This window comes from Scleropages formosus, chromosome 20, assembly GCF_900964775.1.
Source record: "Scleropages formosus chromosome 20, fSclFor1.1, whole genome shotgun sequence".
Taxonomy (NCBI): Eukaryota; Metazoa; Chordata; class Actinopteri; order Osteoglossiformes; family Osteoglossidae; genus Scleropages; species Scleropages formosus.
The window spans coordinates 4,052,031-4,067,368 of record NC_041825.1 but is presented as its reverse complement, the minus strand read 5'-3'; the positions used below and the strand labels follow the sequence as shown (position 1 = coordinate 4,067,368).

Genomic DNA, 15,338 nt, shown 5'->3' with positions numbered 1-15,338 from the left:
TGTGAGCGGGAGGTCTCTTTTACACAACAGACCGAGATTGGGAGCGAGAAGCGCTGTACTTTAGCACCAGCTTGAGCTTTGCGCAGAGTGCGGGAAGAATGAATGAGGACGCTATTTTAATTATGCAAGTTTTCTCGAGGGTTTTCTCCAGGGTCTTCGGGAAACAACGTCCTCGGAGACTCGCTTGCGCCCGCGTTTCGCTGTCGCCGCAGCAGCCCTAATTGAATGTCTAAAAAGGGACACGAGTAAACGGTTCCCTGTAGCTGTGTGACTTTTGTTGAAACAGCGCTATAATGTACATGAAAGCTACACTGAAAACCATGTTTTTTATCTGCCTGTTTGTTTGTATTTCTGCAACAGGAAGAGTCTGGGCACATTAAAAAAAAAAAGGAGAAAAAGGGTTTTACTTGCTCTCTGCATGTCTGGAGCGTAGGAGGAAATAATTTCATTGTTACAATTTTTACACTGATTTTTTTTTTTTTTTTTTACTTGCTGTTAGACTGTAGTAGGGGGTGCGGTGGTGCAGTGGGTTGGACTGGGTCCTGCTCTCCGGTGGATCTGGGGTTCGAGTCCCGCTTGGGGTGCCTTGGGATGGACTTGCGTCCCGTCCTGGGTGTGTCCCCTCCCCCTGCAACCTTACTCCCTGTGTTGCCGGATTAGGCTCCGGTTCCCTGCGACCCCGTATGGGACAAGCGGGTCAGAAAGTGTATGTGTGTGTGTGTGTGTGTGTGTTCAGGGTGTACATTCACTAGCCTAGCTGCCGTGATTCCAGGATAGGTTCTGGACCACTGTGACCATAACTTGGACAAATGATTAAGGAATGTGAGGAAGGGAATGAATAGCGAAGGGAAAAAAGGACCTATGAGATGATCACTCACTACAGCTCAACCAGACTGCTACGCTCCTGACCCTCTGCCCTCTTTGTGGTCCCATGCACAAAAGGTCCAAAATCAGAAGCACATAAGTTGCTGGTTCTGGCTCCGATGTGGTGAAATGACCTCCCCTGCTCACTCAGAACTGCTGAATCCCTCTCACCACTCAAGATGGGTCTCAAAACTTATCTCTTTTGGACTCATGTCTTCCCTGATCTTCTAAATGCTCCTATCCGTTTAATAACAACAACAACAACAATAACAACAACAACAACAACAATAATAATAATGATAATAATAATAAGAAGAAGAAGAAGAAGAAGAAGAAGAAGAACTCAATATATAGCTACTCATGTGATGTACACTGGTTCATATCCAATGCTCAGAAGAGTCCTACCTTGGGGTTGCCGCGCACTGAGCAGGTGATGGCTGTGCTGTAACCGGCAATCACAGACCTGTCCATGAGGGGCTGAGTGAACTTGGGGGAGCAGTTCATGTCCTTCTCCTTGTAGGCAGATGGTTTGTATTGCAAGCCTGAGAAGAAAGCAAGCCGATGGTGGCAGGTGTACGAACGGCACAGCGGTCTTGCCGTAATAGAAATACGCACGATGAAGATCGCTGAGTACCTGTCTTGGCTATTATCGCAGTGCCCTTGGAGACCCCAGGATCCTCACTTAACCCACAAATGTTCTCGCTGAAGATGCGGAACAGGTACTCGTTGCCCATGACGAGGTCCGACACAGTGCAGTTGGTGCGTCGGTTGTGTTCATACACAGTGAACCACGCCTGGAGTGGACAATGAGTACATGGGGGTCAAGCTCATGAACCATTGATAAATGATGTCCATTGATTTCAGGCACTCAGTCTTCAAACAAGTTACACCTTCAAAAATACTTTGGTTTTCAAAATGGTTGTGTTATGACTCAGACATAAAAATTAATTTTATGTATGTATATTATCACATTTTATAATGAACTCATAATGCGTCCGGATTTAAAGTTCTATAATCAAATGCATATACGGGCAGTCCCCGGGTTACGAACGTCCGACTTACATACAACCCATCGTTACGAACCACCCCCTTACTGACCAAAGTAGATTTTTTTTGACACCCTCAGGTAACAATCAAATAAAAACTTGATAATTAATCATATTATATTAAAAATTTGAGTTACGTACGATGGTTGCTAATAACAAACGAGGGCTACTTTGCAAAGAGCATCAAAACATTGAACATCTACAGCGGATCGTCGGCTCGTGTGCGCATGGGCCCGAGGTAGGACAAGGACCTCCTTCTTTTCGCTTGGAACAAATCCCTGACCACAAGAACACATCTAATCCTTTGATTCTGAATAAACGATCCTGCACTTGGGTCCAGCCTCCTAAGTGTCATCTGTTTGTCTCTCTCTATGTCTCTCTCTATTATAAATACCGCAGTTACATTTACTATTATTATTGTTATGATTATATTATTACATCATTACATTGTATTATTATTATTATTATTAAAAAAGATGTTTTAGTGTATCTGGAAGTGTTTAATGTTTTTATGAATAGAAAGGTACATTATATATACTAAGACAAACATTTGACAAACTGATGTTAGACACGAACCGTACCTTACTGTCCCGACTTACGTACAATCTGATGTAAATACAGACTGACGACACGGAAATCGTTCATAATCCGGGGACTGCCTGTAGTTTACTAAATGCTGCTTTTACAGAACACCACGTTAAAATCTTGTTAAAAGGTGAAATGATGCATAAATATTGTTACATTTCTAAATCCGCTATAAATGACAAATATATTAAAATGACTACGCTTTTTCTCATGCGGAAGTTAAGCCCGAAGATGAGCTGATCTTTTGTTTTTCATACCTTAAAAAGGCCATTGTTTTCTGTGTAACCCCACAACACCACGGGCTCAACGGGAAGTCTTAAAAATTTAAAGTAAAACAATTTATCATTTTGAAAGAACATTAAAGGGGCCTTAGAAGGCTTTTGCTGAATGATAATATTTGCCACCACTGTGAGTAAAAATGTTACAGATTCTCATTACCATAAGAGACACATTTTTTTTCGATTATTTTCTCGCACGGTTTGGTATAAAATTCAGGAGACTGGACTCTGTAGTTCATCATTACGAACCGGCTGAGTGAGGAGCAAGTCAAACGTATCGCGGCAATTGTGCTCTGCCAAATTTTCGAGAATCACACACCCTTAGCGATCATTGTGTTAAGGCCACTAGATTCCTCTTTGTCCCACTTGCTGTCGCAAATCGAGAGCAGTCAAATACTATCATCAGCCCAACTTGCTCTCAGCCCATCTCATCCTTTATTTGTGTCCTTCTCGACTCTAACTGTAGAGTACGAGTACACTGCGGTACACTCCACATGTGCTTTGCTGGCATTGCAGCCGCTTGTCATCACCGTCCACATCGTTGGACACATGGACGTTATAGCACACTGCTTTAGTTCTCTCGTGTGCAACCGTGGGACAGGCTGTTCTTACCATGGTCTTTTTGTCCGCTTTCTGTATCATGTATCCAGTGATGTCGCAGTTGCCCGTATCTTTGGGGGTCTGCCATTCCAGCGCGGCGTTGAAGCCCCACACGTCCGTGATCTTCACCGCCACGGGTGGTCCAGGCTTCTCTGTGGGCACATTTTGCACAGCGCTGTGTAGTGACCTGTTGCGTGTAAATCGTTCTTTCTACTGTATATTCCAACCTTTATTGTGTACTTACTGTTGTTAACTTACTTAATTCGTCATGTTCTTATTTCATTGCTGCATGTATGCTGGATGATGCTGTAACCAGGTGAAATCCATCCATCCATCCATCCATCCATCCATCCATCCATCCATGCTAACCCTAAACACATCCATCCATGCATCCATCCATGCATCCATCCATGCATCCATCCTGGCAGCTGCAGTTATCTGCTTTCCATAGGAGACGTCATGATGTCCATAATTTTGCTCCCTACAGGAAATGTACTGTTAACTGAAAACACCTTTTTTTTCTTTTTTTTTTTTTTTTAAATCAAGGGATCTTTATGATCTTTATGTTTGCGTTCCGGCACTCTTTTTAGTAGCATTGCGCTAATGATCCTTTCAGTGTTTTAAGGACTGTGATCCTTTTGGGTGTTTTGTTCTAGCTGAAAACTGTCTGTCACCAGGCCCGTACAATGTATGACGCACAGGGGCAAAATTTGAAATTATTAGCAAAAATAATTGCAGGTTTTTTTCATCTGGACTGCTCCCAAACTTGTCTGAAACAATGCTTAAATATCCATAATTGTTTTGGTATAATGTGGGTGCGGTGGCATGGTGGGCTTGGCCGGGTCCTGCTCTCTGGTGGGTCTGGGTTCGAGTCCTGCTTGGGGTGCCTTGTGACAGACTGGTGTCCCGTCCTGGGTGTGCCCCCCCCGCAGCCTCACACCCTGTGTTGTCGGGTTAGGCTCCAGCTTGCCGTGACTTTGGCCTGTGTGTGTGTGTGTGTGTGTGTGTGTTTTGGTATATTATCATATATGTACATACAGTGTTGTTCAAAAGTATGTGAATCCTACAGAGACGGTTATTATTCCTATATAAATTATTAAAATAAACTTATAAAATGAATATAACTGTTATGATTCTACATACCTACTTTGTTCTACCAAGGAAACTTATTTTTATACCTGAACTACTTCCATGTTTCCACTACACACATCATTTCCTCTAAAGCAACATATGGAATTTGTCATTACACGCCTATTATGCCACATAAGGACGACTGCTTCTCATCATATAACCATTTGGTGGTAAAATTAAGGGACTCAGGGACGTCACACACTTTCAGGCAGCACTTCATTCATACGTGTATGTATATACACAATGTTTTAAAATGAAAAGTAAAAAAATGTCCATAATTTTTACAGGCAAAGTATTCATCCCTCCCTAAAAACAGTTTGAAAGTGCACAAGCATGATGAAATGTTGTTACTGTATGGATTAAACACACAGAGATACGGACCCACAATTTGGATGTCGATACTGGCTGAGTCCTGCATGTTCTCAATCTGCAAGGTGAGCGTGTATTTTCCGGAGTGTTCCCTCTCAGCGGAGCGAATGAAGAGAATGGTGTCTACAAAGGAGTTGCGGATGCCCACTTTCTTGGGGTCCACAGGTTGACCATCCTTTGTCCACGTTGCAACTGGACGAGGTTTGCCCTATAATACAAAGAAAAGACCGCATGGACCAGCGCTTTCACATGTAAGGATTATAGATCCTTGAAATCACTGTGACTGTAGTCTATTTGGAATGGCTGCAGAGACCACAGACCTGGAAGGGAATCACCAGGTTGATGGTTTCACCCACTTTACGGATATACTTGGTTCTCAGGTGACGCGGCAGACGGATCTTAGGATGCTCTGGCACAGGGAATGACAGAAAATTGCCGCTGATGAGACACAACGGAAGGCAGTCAGTCGCACGGTGATGCCGGCGCTCAAATGGTTTCCCAGACTCCGCTCACCCATAATCTCACGGATGGTGACTGCCTGGCTCAGCAAGGCCGGTGGACTCAGGCCGGCCACGTTGACAGCCATCACCCTGAAGTTCATCTTCTCTCCGGTAGGAAGACCTCGCACCGTGTAGCCGTTCCTCTCAACCAGGTCCTTGTTGGCACGCACCCACTCCGTATCTAAAAGACAGGTTAGCTCTAGCTGGAAAGAGCAACTAGACACCAAGCAGGTGATGACAAAGGTGAAAAGTGCAAGGATGCGTAACTGCTGGAAGACGCCAAGAAAACAAAAAAAGAGCCAAAAAGGTTAAGTGTCAAATAGGAACAAATCGCTCATCATTATGACCAGTGCAGAATTTCAAGGGTACAGTGACTGCGGCTGAGCCCGTATTTTACCACATCATACCATAACAAGCAGCGCAGAATTACAGCAGCAAAGTCAATTAAAAATATTGTACGTTTCAATATGCGTAATCCTTTCGCATCAAATAACTCAATGCAGGCGATAATCTAAGCGTGGCAGCCTGCTATTTTTGGCTGAGGGAGAGCAGCGTTTCTCTGCGACAGCTTCTATTTAAAGTAATTTGATGCACTGAACGAGTACAGAAAAAATTTATCCACATAAAATATTCACACGAATTAAATGAGGCCTCAATTCTTTATTTGCTGCAGGACAGAACGAAAGGAAATTACTTTTTTTTTTTTTTTGTTTTCGACCGCATTGCAGTGTAAACTATTAATATCTTTTAATATTCTTTACTCTTTCGCATAATGATATGATTCAGGTTTTTTGTTAGCTTGTGCATTGCTGTTCCACACTTTAGTCGATTAGGGAAGGTTAATCATCCGTAAAGGTGCAACAATAAGCCTCTCTTATGCAACTGCAACATGACGTGTTTAATATGCCCATAGCTAGACCTCCCTTACAGTACCTACTGTACACACAAAGCATATTTACCTTTGGACTCCATCTAGTGGACACACACACTTCACGGCCCTCGGCTCACGCTGGTCAGAGCGGCGGCAAGAAAATGCTGTCTTTTCACACTGAATTTGGGAATTTTCCATGTTCTCTGTGTTTGTCCCAACTGCTCGCACGATGCTCGTCCATCACGTCCAGCCAGGGCATCATGTGAAACATGCAACTCCAGCTCCTACAGAGCTCCTCACCTCCTTCCTTGCAGTACTCGATCACGTATCCGTCGAGGCCACCCGCTCCGATGCGCTCGGGCGGGAGCCACTTCAGGGTGCAAGTGCTGTCTCCAACGTCGTCCACCAAGAGGCGAGTTGGTTCGCTGGTGGGTGCTGGGGCGAGGAGGGAGTAAGTAGTTAAAGTCTTTAATAGTATGCCACATAAAGCGCACACACACACACTGGGTTAGGCATCAAGCAAAGCTTCACTTCCCCAAATGACATCTTAGTGCAGAATTAATCTGTTGAGCCATAAGAACCTCTCCAAGCTAATTTAGTCTGTGATTTTTTTCAAATACATTTATATTTGCTTTTCTGTAATCTCCCCAACCCTTTGGTGCAGATACAATGAAATGTTAATAGATTTTCTCCGTGTTTCTTACTATTTTTCTTGCTTAGGCTTTTTGTTTCTGGCACTGGAAGGTAACAATGTGTTTCCACAGAATTATTATGAAAATGGTGCAAAATAAAATGATGTACCGCATAAGGTTCTGAGAAACCGAATGAGGTAGAGGAGACGAGTTTGATCGTACCGATAGGCATGAATGGCTTGGAGTTGAGGCTCGGCTGCGATATGCCAATGCCGTTGACGGCAAACACTCGCATTTCATACAGGACGCCCTCGATCATCCTCTTGGCTTCATATGTAGTGGATGTATGGAAGTCAAAGTTCAGCTTTGTCCATCTCGAGGATCCCTTCTTCTTCCTCTCCATGAGATAGCCTGAACAGATATGAGAAAAGATGTCCATGCTGAAAAACAAATGCATACATTCCAGGAGAAAGGCAGATGAATTATAATATATGTCACTTTTTTTTCTTCCTCACAAATAGTTTTAATTGTAATGTTGGCTGAGTGTGAGGTCAGGTGGAACATTTCCATGTATGCCAGAAAAGAGCACAGATCTACGGAAAGAAGCTCATCTCAGTCATGGAGACAAGTTAAGGGGCCGTTCAGTTGCAGGCTGCTTCCCCGCGAGCCCCGGGGGGCGACAAGGCCTGTCCATCACAAGTCCCGCTCTGACTCACACCATGGCTGCTGGGGGTTTTTCTTCACCCCTTATTTACAACGCAGCCTCCTCCTGTCCATAGCAGGAAGAGCAAGTGCTTTTTTTCCCTTTAGATGTTTGAGACATTGTCTGAAAAATTTTATTCTGATGACTGTAAAAAAAAGGAATCTTGGAGTGGGTGTTCTGCCACCAAGAGTAATGGAAGATACTATGTCACTGCGTTTTAGTCCCAATTAATTTTTACAGCACTCCTCCTTCATCTTACAGGCTGCACTGGAACTCATTTATAACTGTTAAAAGGAGAGGTCTTGTCATTTCACACAAGAATCATGCTCATCATGAAATGATCATTTATTCGCGATGACTAGAAATTAAGTATTTAAGTTCAGTAGTCAAGCTGTGCAGGCTAATCATCACTCAGGTGGAAAACCTGTGGGAAAAGTCTTTTTAATGCAAATTTATATGTACAAAGTGAACATGTGTATTTCTACAATAATTTAGATCCAAATAATGGAAAAAATCTTGCAATTTAGTAGAGTAAAGGCAATGGTTAAATTCTTTACCTTTATAATCACCTTGTCTTATTTGTGTCAGTTGCAATCCACTAAACTATTTTATTTATTAGTCTCATTAAAGTTTTTTGTCTTATTTTTCAAATCACTTCCTATAAGCATGGACAGTAGAATTTAATTCATTTCCCCACACTGAACATGCCATTATTTATTTCCCAACTGTTTCCTTTGTGTAATTATCAGGGGTGGATTAGAATTGGAGCTGCAGGTGGCGTAGTGATTAGAGCCATTGACTTGTACTCAAAGGACCTAGGTTCAAATCCCCTTCCTGCTGTAGTACACTTGATCAAGGTACTTGAGGTGAACTAGTACAGTAAAAATTACCCAGCTGTATAAACTGGTTAATGATTAGAAGTAGGTATGGAGAAAAGCATCCACAAGGTGAAAATAAATCATATTGTGGCAGTTTATTGAGCATTCTCCTAATTTCTGTGAAAAGAACGGTAAGAACACCCAGAAGAATCTGGAGAGATAGTACCTTTAATTGGAGCACCCCCATCAAATTTGGGTGGTTCCCATGTAATGGTGGCAGTGTCCTCCCCCACCGACATACACTTGACAGCCTCTGGGGGGTCAGGCACATCTGAAGGTGAGAGAAAAAAGGGTTTATTGGCACAGAGGCTCAAAGAACAAGGAAACAAACCAGGCTTTGTTACGGAGCCCAGAGGAAATGCAAAGGTTACAATCAATAAGCTCTTAACTCATAACTTTTTGGAGGGAAAAATGGACCAAATGAGAAAGTTGTGTAGTTTCAGTAGCTTTGTTTGCTCCATAACTGACAGACACATCTGAGCGATGTCAGAAAGACAGGTGCTTGACAGCTCCACTGGTGAGGAAAATGCCTGGTACCGACCCACAATCTTGATGTGGAGCGTGGCTTTGTCTTCCCCTGCTGGGTTGGTGACGGTGATGGTGTAGTTTCCCTCATCGTCCCGCTCAGCACCCTCTATCACAAAGCAGCTCAAGTCCTTCCTGTTCTCCACTCTGATTCGCCCTTCTGTCGCTGTGATAGCCTGAGAAGCAACGGCGAGACTGATTCAATGCAGAATATCAAATGCTATTATTGTTATTTTATTGCTATTTTTATTTTGCGTATTTTCCATCATTCTTACATGTGTGTTATAGGCAGCAATTGTTTTATTAATTATTATTACGTTATTACTTTTATTAATTAGAATCACTATTAATAGTAGGGGTGCGGTGGCGCAGTGGGTTGGACCGCAGTCCTGCTCTCCGGTGGGTCTGGGGTTCAAGTCCCGCTTGGGGTGCCTTGCGGCGGACTGGCGTCCCGTCCTGGGTGTGTCCCCTCCCCCTCCGGCCTTACGCCCTGTGTTGCCGGGTAGGCTCCGGTTCCCCGCGACCCTCTATAGGACAAGCGGTTCTGAAAATGTGTGTGTGTGTGTATTAATAGTAATTCATAGTGTGTGAGTGACAGAGAGAGTGTCTTCCACTGATGTATGGATGAGTTTATTTATTTATAAATAAATATCATTTATTAATTTACTGTCTTGTATTCTGTTTTGTGTTGCACCAAGGCCTCCGGAGAAACGACATTTCATTCCACTGTATGCAAGCTATATAGAGGAATGAAAATAAAACAACTTGAACTTGAGTGACCCATTGTAAGTAGTGTATCTAGCAGTGTAAGTCACCACGGTGAATAAGGTGTGTGGGCTGATAACACTACATAGAGTTCATTGGAAGTTGCTTTGGAGAAAAGCGTCTGCTAAATACAGGTGGTCCCCAACTTATGATGGAAATACGTTCCACGAAACCCATCGTAAGTCAAAAATATCATAAGACGAAAATGCATTTAATACACCTAACCTACTGAACATCACAGCCTAGCATATGTGTGATGGCCATTACGGGCTTGTCGCCTTCATGCTGGGAAATTATCCTGAGTTTCTCCTCAAGAATAATTGCCCTCCTCTTCTTCTTCCCACCAGTAGCAGGAGACACAGATTGGCATTTCTGTGACATCGTGGATGCACAAAACACAACCGTGAGACAGACCGGGAGATGCGGATCGCTACCACATATCACGTGCCCAGGAAAAAATCGAAATTCAAAATTCGAAGTACGGTTTTTACCGAATGTCTATTGCCAGCTCACCATCGTAAAGTCGCAAAACGTTAAATCGAACCATCGTAAGTCAAGGAGAATCTGTAAATTAACATTAATGTAATGTAACGCTCTCATGACCCGATGCTTATTTTTGAAGTTTTGTTATCTCAGTTTTTGCGCTCTTTTGGTCAGGTTTGGGTAACTCAATAGCATGTTTTGCTAGAATAGCTGGGGGCGGTATGGAAGTGCACATTGTCATTAAAGAAGTGTAAGGCGATCGCTGCCAAGATACGATATTTGCTGTCCTCACATTGTCTCCTTTCATCCAGCAAACAGTGGGCGCAGGTTCCCCAGTTATCTCCACATCCAGCCGCAGCTTGTTACCAGCAACAACAATGATAGTGTTTTGGGAGACCATGTTGCCAGTGGTGTCCAGGTGAATCTTGGGGGGGTCTGGTGGAGAAAAGATTCACAGGTATTGCAGAGAGCATGGAAGTGCTCTAAGTATACTGAGAGAATCCTTAGAAAAAAATTTGCTTTTCTTAGAATAAAGAATACAGTAAAGCTTACCTTGACGAGGTACGTAGTCAATTTTGATTTCTGAAAAGAGTAAGAAAAAGAAACTTCATGTCATATGAATCTGTGTCCGTTTTTATTATAGTATAATAAAAGATAATATATGTACTATATATAACATAAACATAGCATTTATATATATGCATATATATACTGTATATATAATATGTATACAAAATAATTTTTTAGTCAGCTGAACCCGTAGTGTTTTTGATACTTGAACTGATTTGTTGTTCTTCAGATTTTCAGATAAATGTCATGATTAAAAAACTGAGATCCATCATCAAATTCTTTACTACATTAGTGAGGTCCTGTATACTTATGTCCTTTGGAGGTTAATGTGGGGCACATTTTGTACCCCCTGTCAATTTTTGCTCAATCTTTTGTCAAAGCTTTCAAATATGATCGATATTCTGAATTTTATGCAGCTACTCGTGTGGTGAACATTGGTCCACATGGTGGAAAGAAACAAACTAACTGCACTTTGGAATCACACGTCTGCATCTAAGTGTCTCTTCCTGCTCGTGTAATGAACACATTTTATTTTCTGTGAGATGTACGTCGCTTTGGAGAAAAGCATCTCATAAATGAATACATGTAAATGTAAATGCAAAGTTTCATAACTGAACCATGTGCTTTTAGGTGTCTGTCTCCAGCTGTTTTGTGCATTTATTGCTATTAAAGTTATCTCAATACATGGTCATGTGACCAATAGTCACACGTTTCCTGTCGGCCATTTTGTATCTGTAAGCTGGCACAAAGGTGTTCTACTGCAGAAGCTGCAAAACTCATCCCAGACTGGAGAAAAAATAATGACTGTGATGTTTCAAATACTGCATTTCACTATACTAGTAAGTTAATTTCCAAATGGAGCCTTCGAGCTTTGCGGGGAGAAAAATCCTTCCCTTAAAAACATATAATAGTACATAATTTTCCATAGGGTTACTCTCGAAGGGATATACATTGATGTCTGATTTTTTAATTTTTTTTTTTTTTTTTGGTTTCTTGTGTCCCTCACCCAAGAAGTTCAGCTTGGCAGAAAGAGAGAGAGCGTAGCCATCTGGGATGAAGGTGTAGTCACCAGCGTCCTCTGGCTTCACATCATCAATCGTCAGCCTGTGAATCCTGAAAGAGAGAAAAGGTTTGAGAAAAATCCATCAAAATATCTAAAATATCACGGTAATCTCTGGCACATCATATAAGGATGGGTTTTTATAAGGACGAACTCCACACATTCCTGTTTCCGCTCGCCGTTGCTCAGCAGTTACCTTCCAATGTGTGCGATTTTGACGCGTTTGCTGGGATGGACCTCCACTCCATCTTTGTACCACTTCCCTGTCACTTTCTCATCGGAGACCTCACACTTGAACATGGCCTGCTCTGCTGATCTCACTGTTAGGTCAGCGATGCTCTGGAGCACCTCCAGCTGCTTCTCTGAGGGAGCAGGAAAGAAAACTGTTGAGACCACATTTCTATGACAGGTAGACCAAGACCATTCATGTGCAGCATAGCAGTAGCATTGGGACATTTATGATTGCTCCTTTTGAGAACTTAAAAATATTTATAATATTTATAATATCTGAGACTTGGGGGCAGCAGGTAATGTAGCGATTAGGAAGGACCCAGTTTTGAGTTCTACCCCCTACTGTAAAGTACCTCACCCTAAATTGCTCCAGTAAAAATTACCCTGTTGAATAAATGAATAATGCTAAGTAACTTAATACTGTAAGTCAGTTTAATATGAAAATATGAGTGCATTTCCACATCATCACCATTGTGACTTATCTTCAGTTGTTTTTGTTGTTGCCAGTATTACTTTACTGCCTTTACTTATTTTTTATGTGGGTTGCGTAACGTCTATGGTCAGTAATAGCCATCTAATTAATCAAGAACATGACCATGGAACATGTTTATAAACAGCAGCTCGTTTAAGCACATGATGAGCCTGCTGGCTTCTGCTGCTGCAGAGATAACCACCGAGAATTATTTCTTTATCTCCTGCCTGCTTTCCCAGTCCTCAGCTGTGAGTTCCTTTGTAGCGCTCTGGAAGGTTTAAAACCTAAGTGCTATTTATTGGATCTTTTTTCTTTTGTCTTGTAGAATGACTCAGTCTTCAGTTCTGTCTTGATGGGCATTTCGAAAAAAAAATAAAAATCACGTCAATGCAATTTCACCAAGAGTCATTTGTAACCTGTTCATGTGTAATGCCTTGTATTATCAACCATGTATGGCACTCACTGCTGTCTGATCAATTTACCGTCATACCCAGGTTAAACTGGCGTGGGCATGATCCTTCAGTGTAAGGTTTCAGGCTGAACAGAGTTAAAATTAAGTCTTCATCCAAATTCTAAAAATTTTAAGTATATATTGGGTTGATGCTCTTTAAGGAAGATGTCAGCAACTGATGATGTTGTCTAATAGTACTGTGCCTTTAAATTGTTGTTTTCAAAGTACAACTGCTGGTGCATTTTTCAGTTGAAATGTTAACTAAATGATTTTTTGCATCCATCAGTATTAGCCGTTAGAGTGCTCAGCTTGTCGTGCTGTTATAGGCTATTTTTTTTCTTTTTTGCAGTATGCCTTTAAGTAACTATTGAGGTTTGCTGTGCCTTTGGACTGGGACATCTGTTTCTCACTGAAATGTGCCTTAGGCTTTGGGGGGGAGAACATTGGTTATGTACTGGGGATGTGTATGGAACACATTTTGAAATGCATTGGATTGCAGTGGAACACAATGACCATGCTTTTACTCCTTCATAGGCACGGTATTTTTTTTTTTTTTGATGGCCCATGGAGGGCTCTGCCTTTGCTTCCAGGCACTCGGAGTTGGTGGAAATGTTCAATACAACCACGACATTCTCCAGAAGGAAATGGTTTAAAGTCACCAGGACTTTACCATGTCAAGAAGTTATGAAACACCTTTTTTGGACAATGCGCTGCCAATAGGAAAGGAAAAAATAGCTTTCACTTTATTTATTCCTATTTGTACAACTTGTGAAGGGTACATCCATAGGACTGAAGATATGAACCCTCCCAACTGCAATTGACACTGGCTCTAACCGGTACAGGGGAGTGCAGGGGCACAGTGGTGCAGTGGGCTTAGCTGGGTCCTGCTCTCTGGCGGGTCTGGGGTTCAAGTCCCACTTGGGGTGCCCTGTGACAGACTGGTATCCCATCCTACGTGTGTCCTCCGCCCTGTGTTGCTGGGTTAGGCTCCAGCTCACCACGACCCCCACTCAGGACAAGCGGCTTCAGCTGCTGTGTGTGTCTAACCACTACACTGCTTGCTTTCAAATTTCTTCAACTACCTTTGCTCAAGGCATCTTACAATGTTTGGCTTAAACACAATCTACTTACAATTGTTGAACTATTTTCACAGCAAGGTATTCTTACTAGAGCAATTCATTGCTCAATAGTATTAAAGCAAGAATTTAAACCTTTCTCAAACCTAACCCTTATAACTCTTTTAACCCTAACCCTCTGACCACTACAGTATCACTATTCCTGCAATTTGACACCAGAACTAAGACACAGATTTTGTAAGAATGTAGAAAAAGTGCTCTTCAAAGGAAAGGATATATCATAGGTAAGGTAGCACCTGCTCCTCAACCAAAATGTTAGCAAGCCATAATTGGACTAAGCTGAAGCAGTGAACTCAGAGGGATGGCTACTATACAGCACATGGAAGAACTATAAATGGAAGGAGAGTTCAACAAGGTGGTGAAACGATACCTTCAACTTCCAGATCACCCTTGGAATGGCCACCATTGGTGAAGATGTGATACGTTCCTATGTCCTCCAGCGTTGCTTCATTAATAATTAGCCAATGCCTCTTCCCATCTTTCTTGAAGCGATATTTATGGGACTCATTCCTTGACAGCTCCACATCATCTTTCATCCTGAGTACCAAGATTATGAGAAAGACAACAGCAAGGATTGCATGCTGTCAAAAATGGCCACCAGCAAATGATTACAATTGTATGCTACTCAAGTAATCTCAAAATTTGTTGCCACTATGCTGATTCTTGGAGGCTGACATCTTGATTTATTTTGGAGGATAATATACACTGGAAAAGAGTGATTTATTTTTCATTAATCACATCCCCAAGCTCCTACAGTGTTTGTCAAGCCGAATAGTCTGGAACAATTTAAAGCCACTTGAAAAAGGCATGTTTACCAATTTGACCTAATTATCTTGCTAATTTAATAATAATAATAAAAAAACCTAAAACTATTAAAAAACTCTGGGTACTAGTTCTAACAGGATAACTCTAGACCCACTCATCTGAAAATGTGGTTTTAAAGAATTTAACAAATTCCATCACTTGATATCTACATTAGGTTAATTTTCTTAGTTGAGTTCAAATCACCATAAGGAGATACACTGTTGATTTGATTAAACACATTACTCAACACTTTTTTGTCATTTTTCTTTGCATAACATTAATATTCAGTGAAACATAGCTGATAAATGATGCATATGAAGCAAAAATTAAAATGCATAATAACCAGTCATTTAATATTATACATGTTTGTACCTGCAGAAATTA

General features: G+C 41.8%; 1 protein-coding gene across 2 annotated transcripts in view; it reads right to left on the bottom strand.

Moving 5' to 3' along the window:
- LOC108923930 (myosin-binding protein C, fast-type-like) overlaps nt 1–15,338 on the bottom strand; it is a 37,508-nt gene that overhangs the window by 693 nt on the left and 21,477 nt on the right. For both annotated transcript variants that reach the window (XM_018734990.2, XM_018734993.2), the window contains 15 exons: nt 14,521–14,687; nt 12,057–12,222; nt 11,807–11,913; nt 10,783–10,812; nt 10,523–10,665; nt 8,999–9,158; nt 8,624–8,728; nt 7,099–7,287; nt 6,545–6,679; nt 5,387–5,554; nt 5,194–5,282; nt 4,886–5,081; nt 3,386–3,525; nt 1,499–1,658; nt 1,270–1,406 (listed from right to left, as the gene is read on the bottom strand). In XM_018734990.2, coding sequence (XP_018590506.1) covers nt 1,270–1,406; nt 1,499–1,658; nt 3,386–3,525; nt 4,886–5,081; nt 5,194–5,282; nt 5,387–5,554; nt 6,545–6,679; nt 7,099–7,287; nt 8,624–8,728; nt 8,999–9,158; nt 10,523–10,665; nt 10,783–10,812; nt 11,807–11,913; nt 12,057–12,222; nt 14,521–14,687 — 2,092 coding nt within the window. The remainder of the gene's footprint in view (nt 1–1,269; nt 1,407–1,498; nt 1,659–3,385; nt 3,526–4,885; nt 5,082–5,193; nt 5,283–5,386; nt 5,555–6,544; nt 6,680–7,098; nt 7,288–8,623; nt 8,729–8,998; nt 9,159–10,522; nt 10,666–10,782; nt 10,813–11,806; nt 11,914–12,056; nt 12,223–14,520; nt 14,688–15,338) is intronic.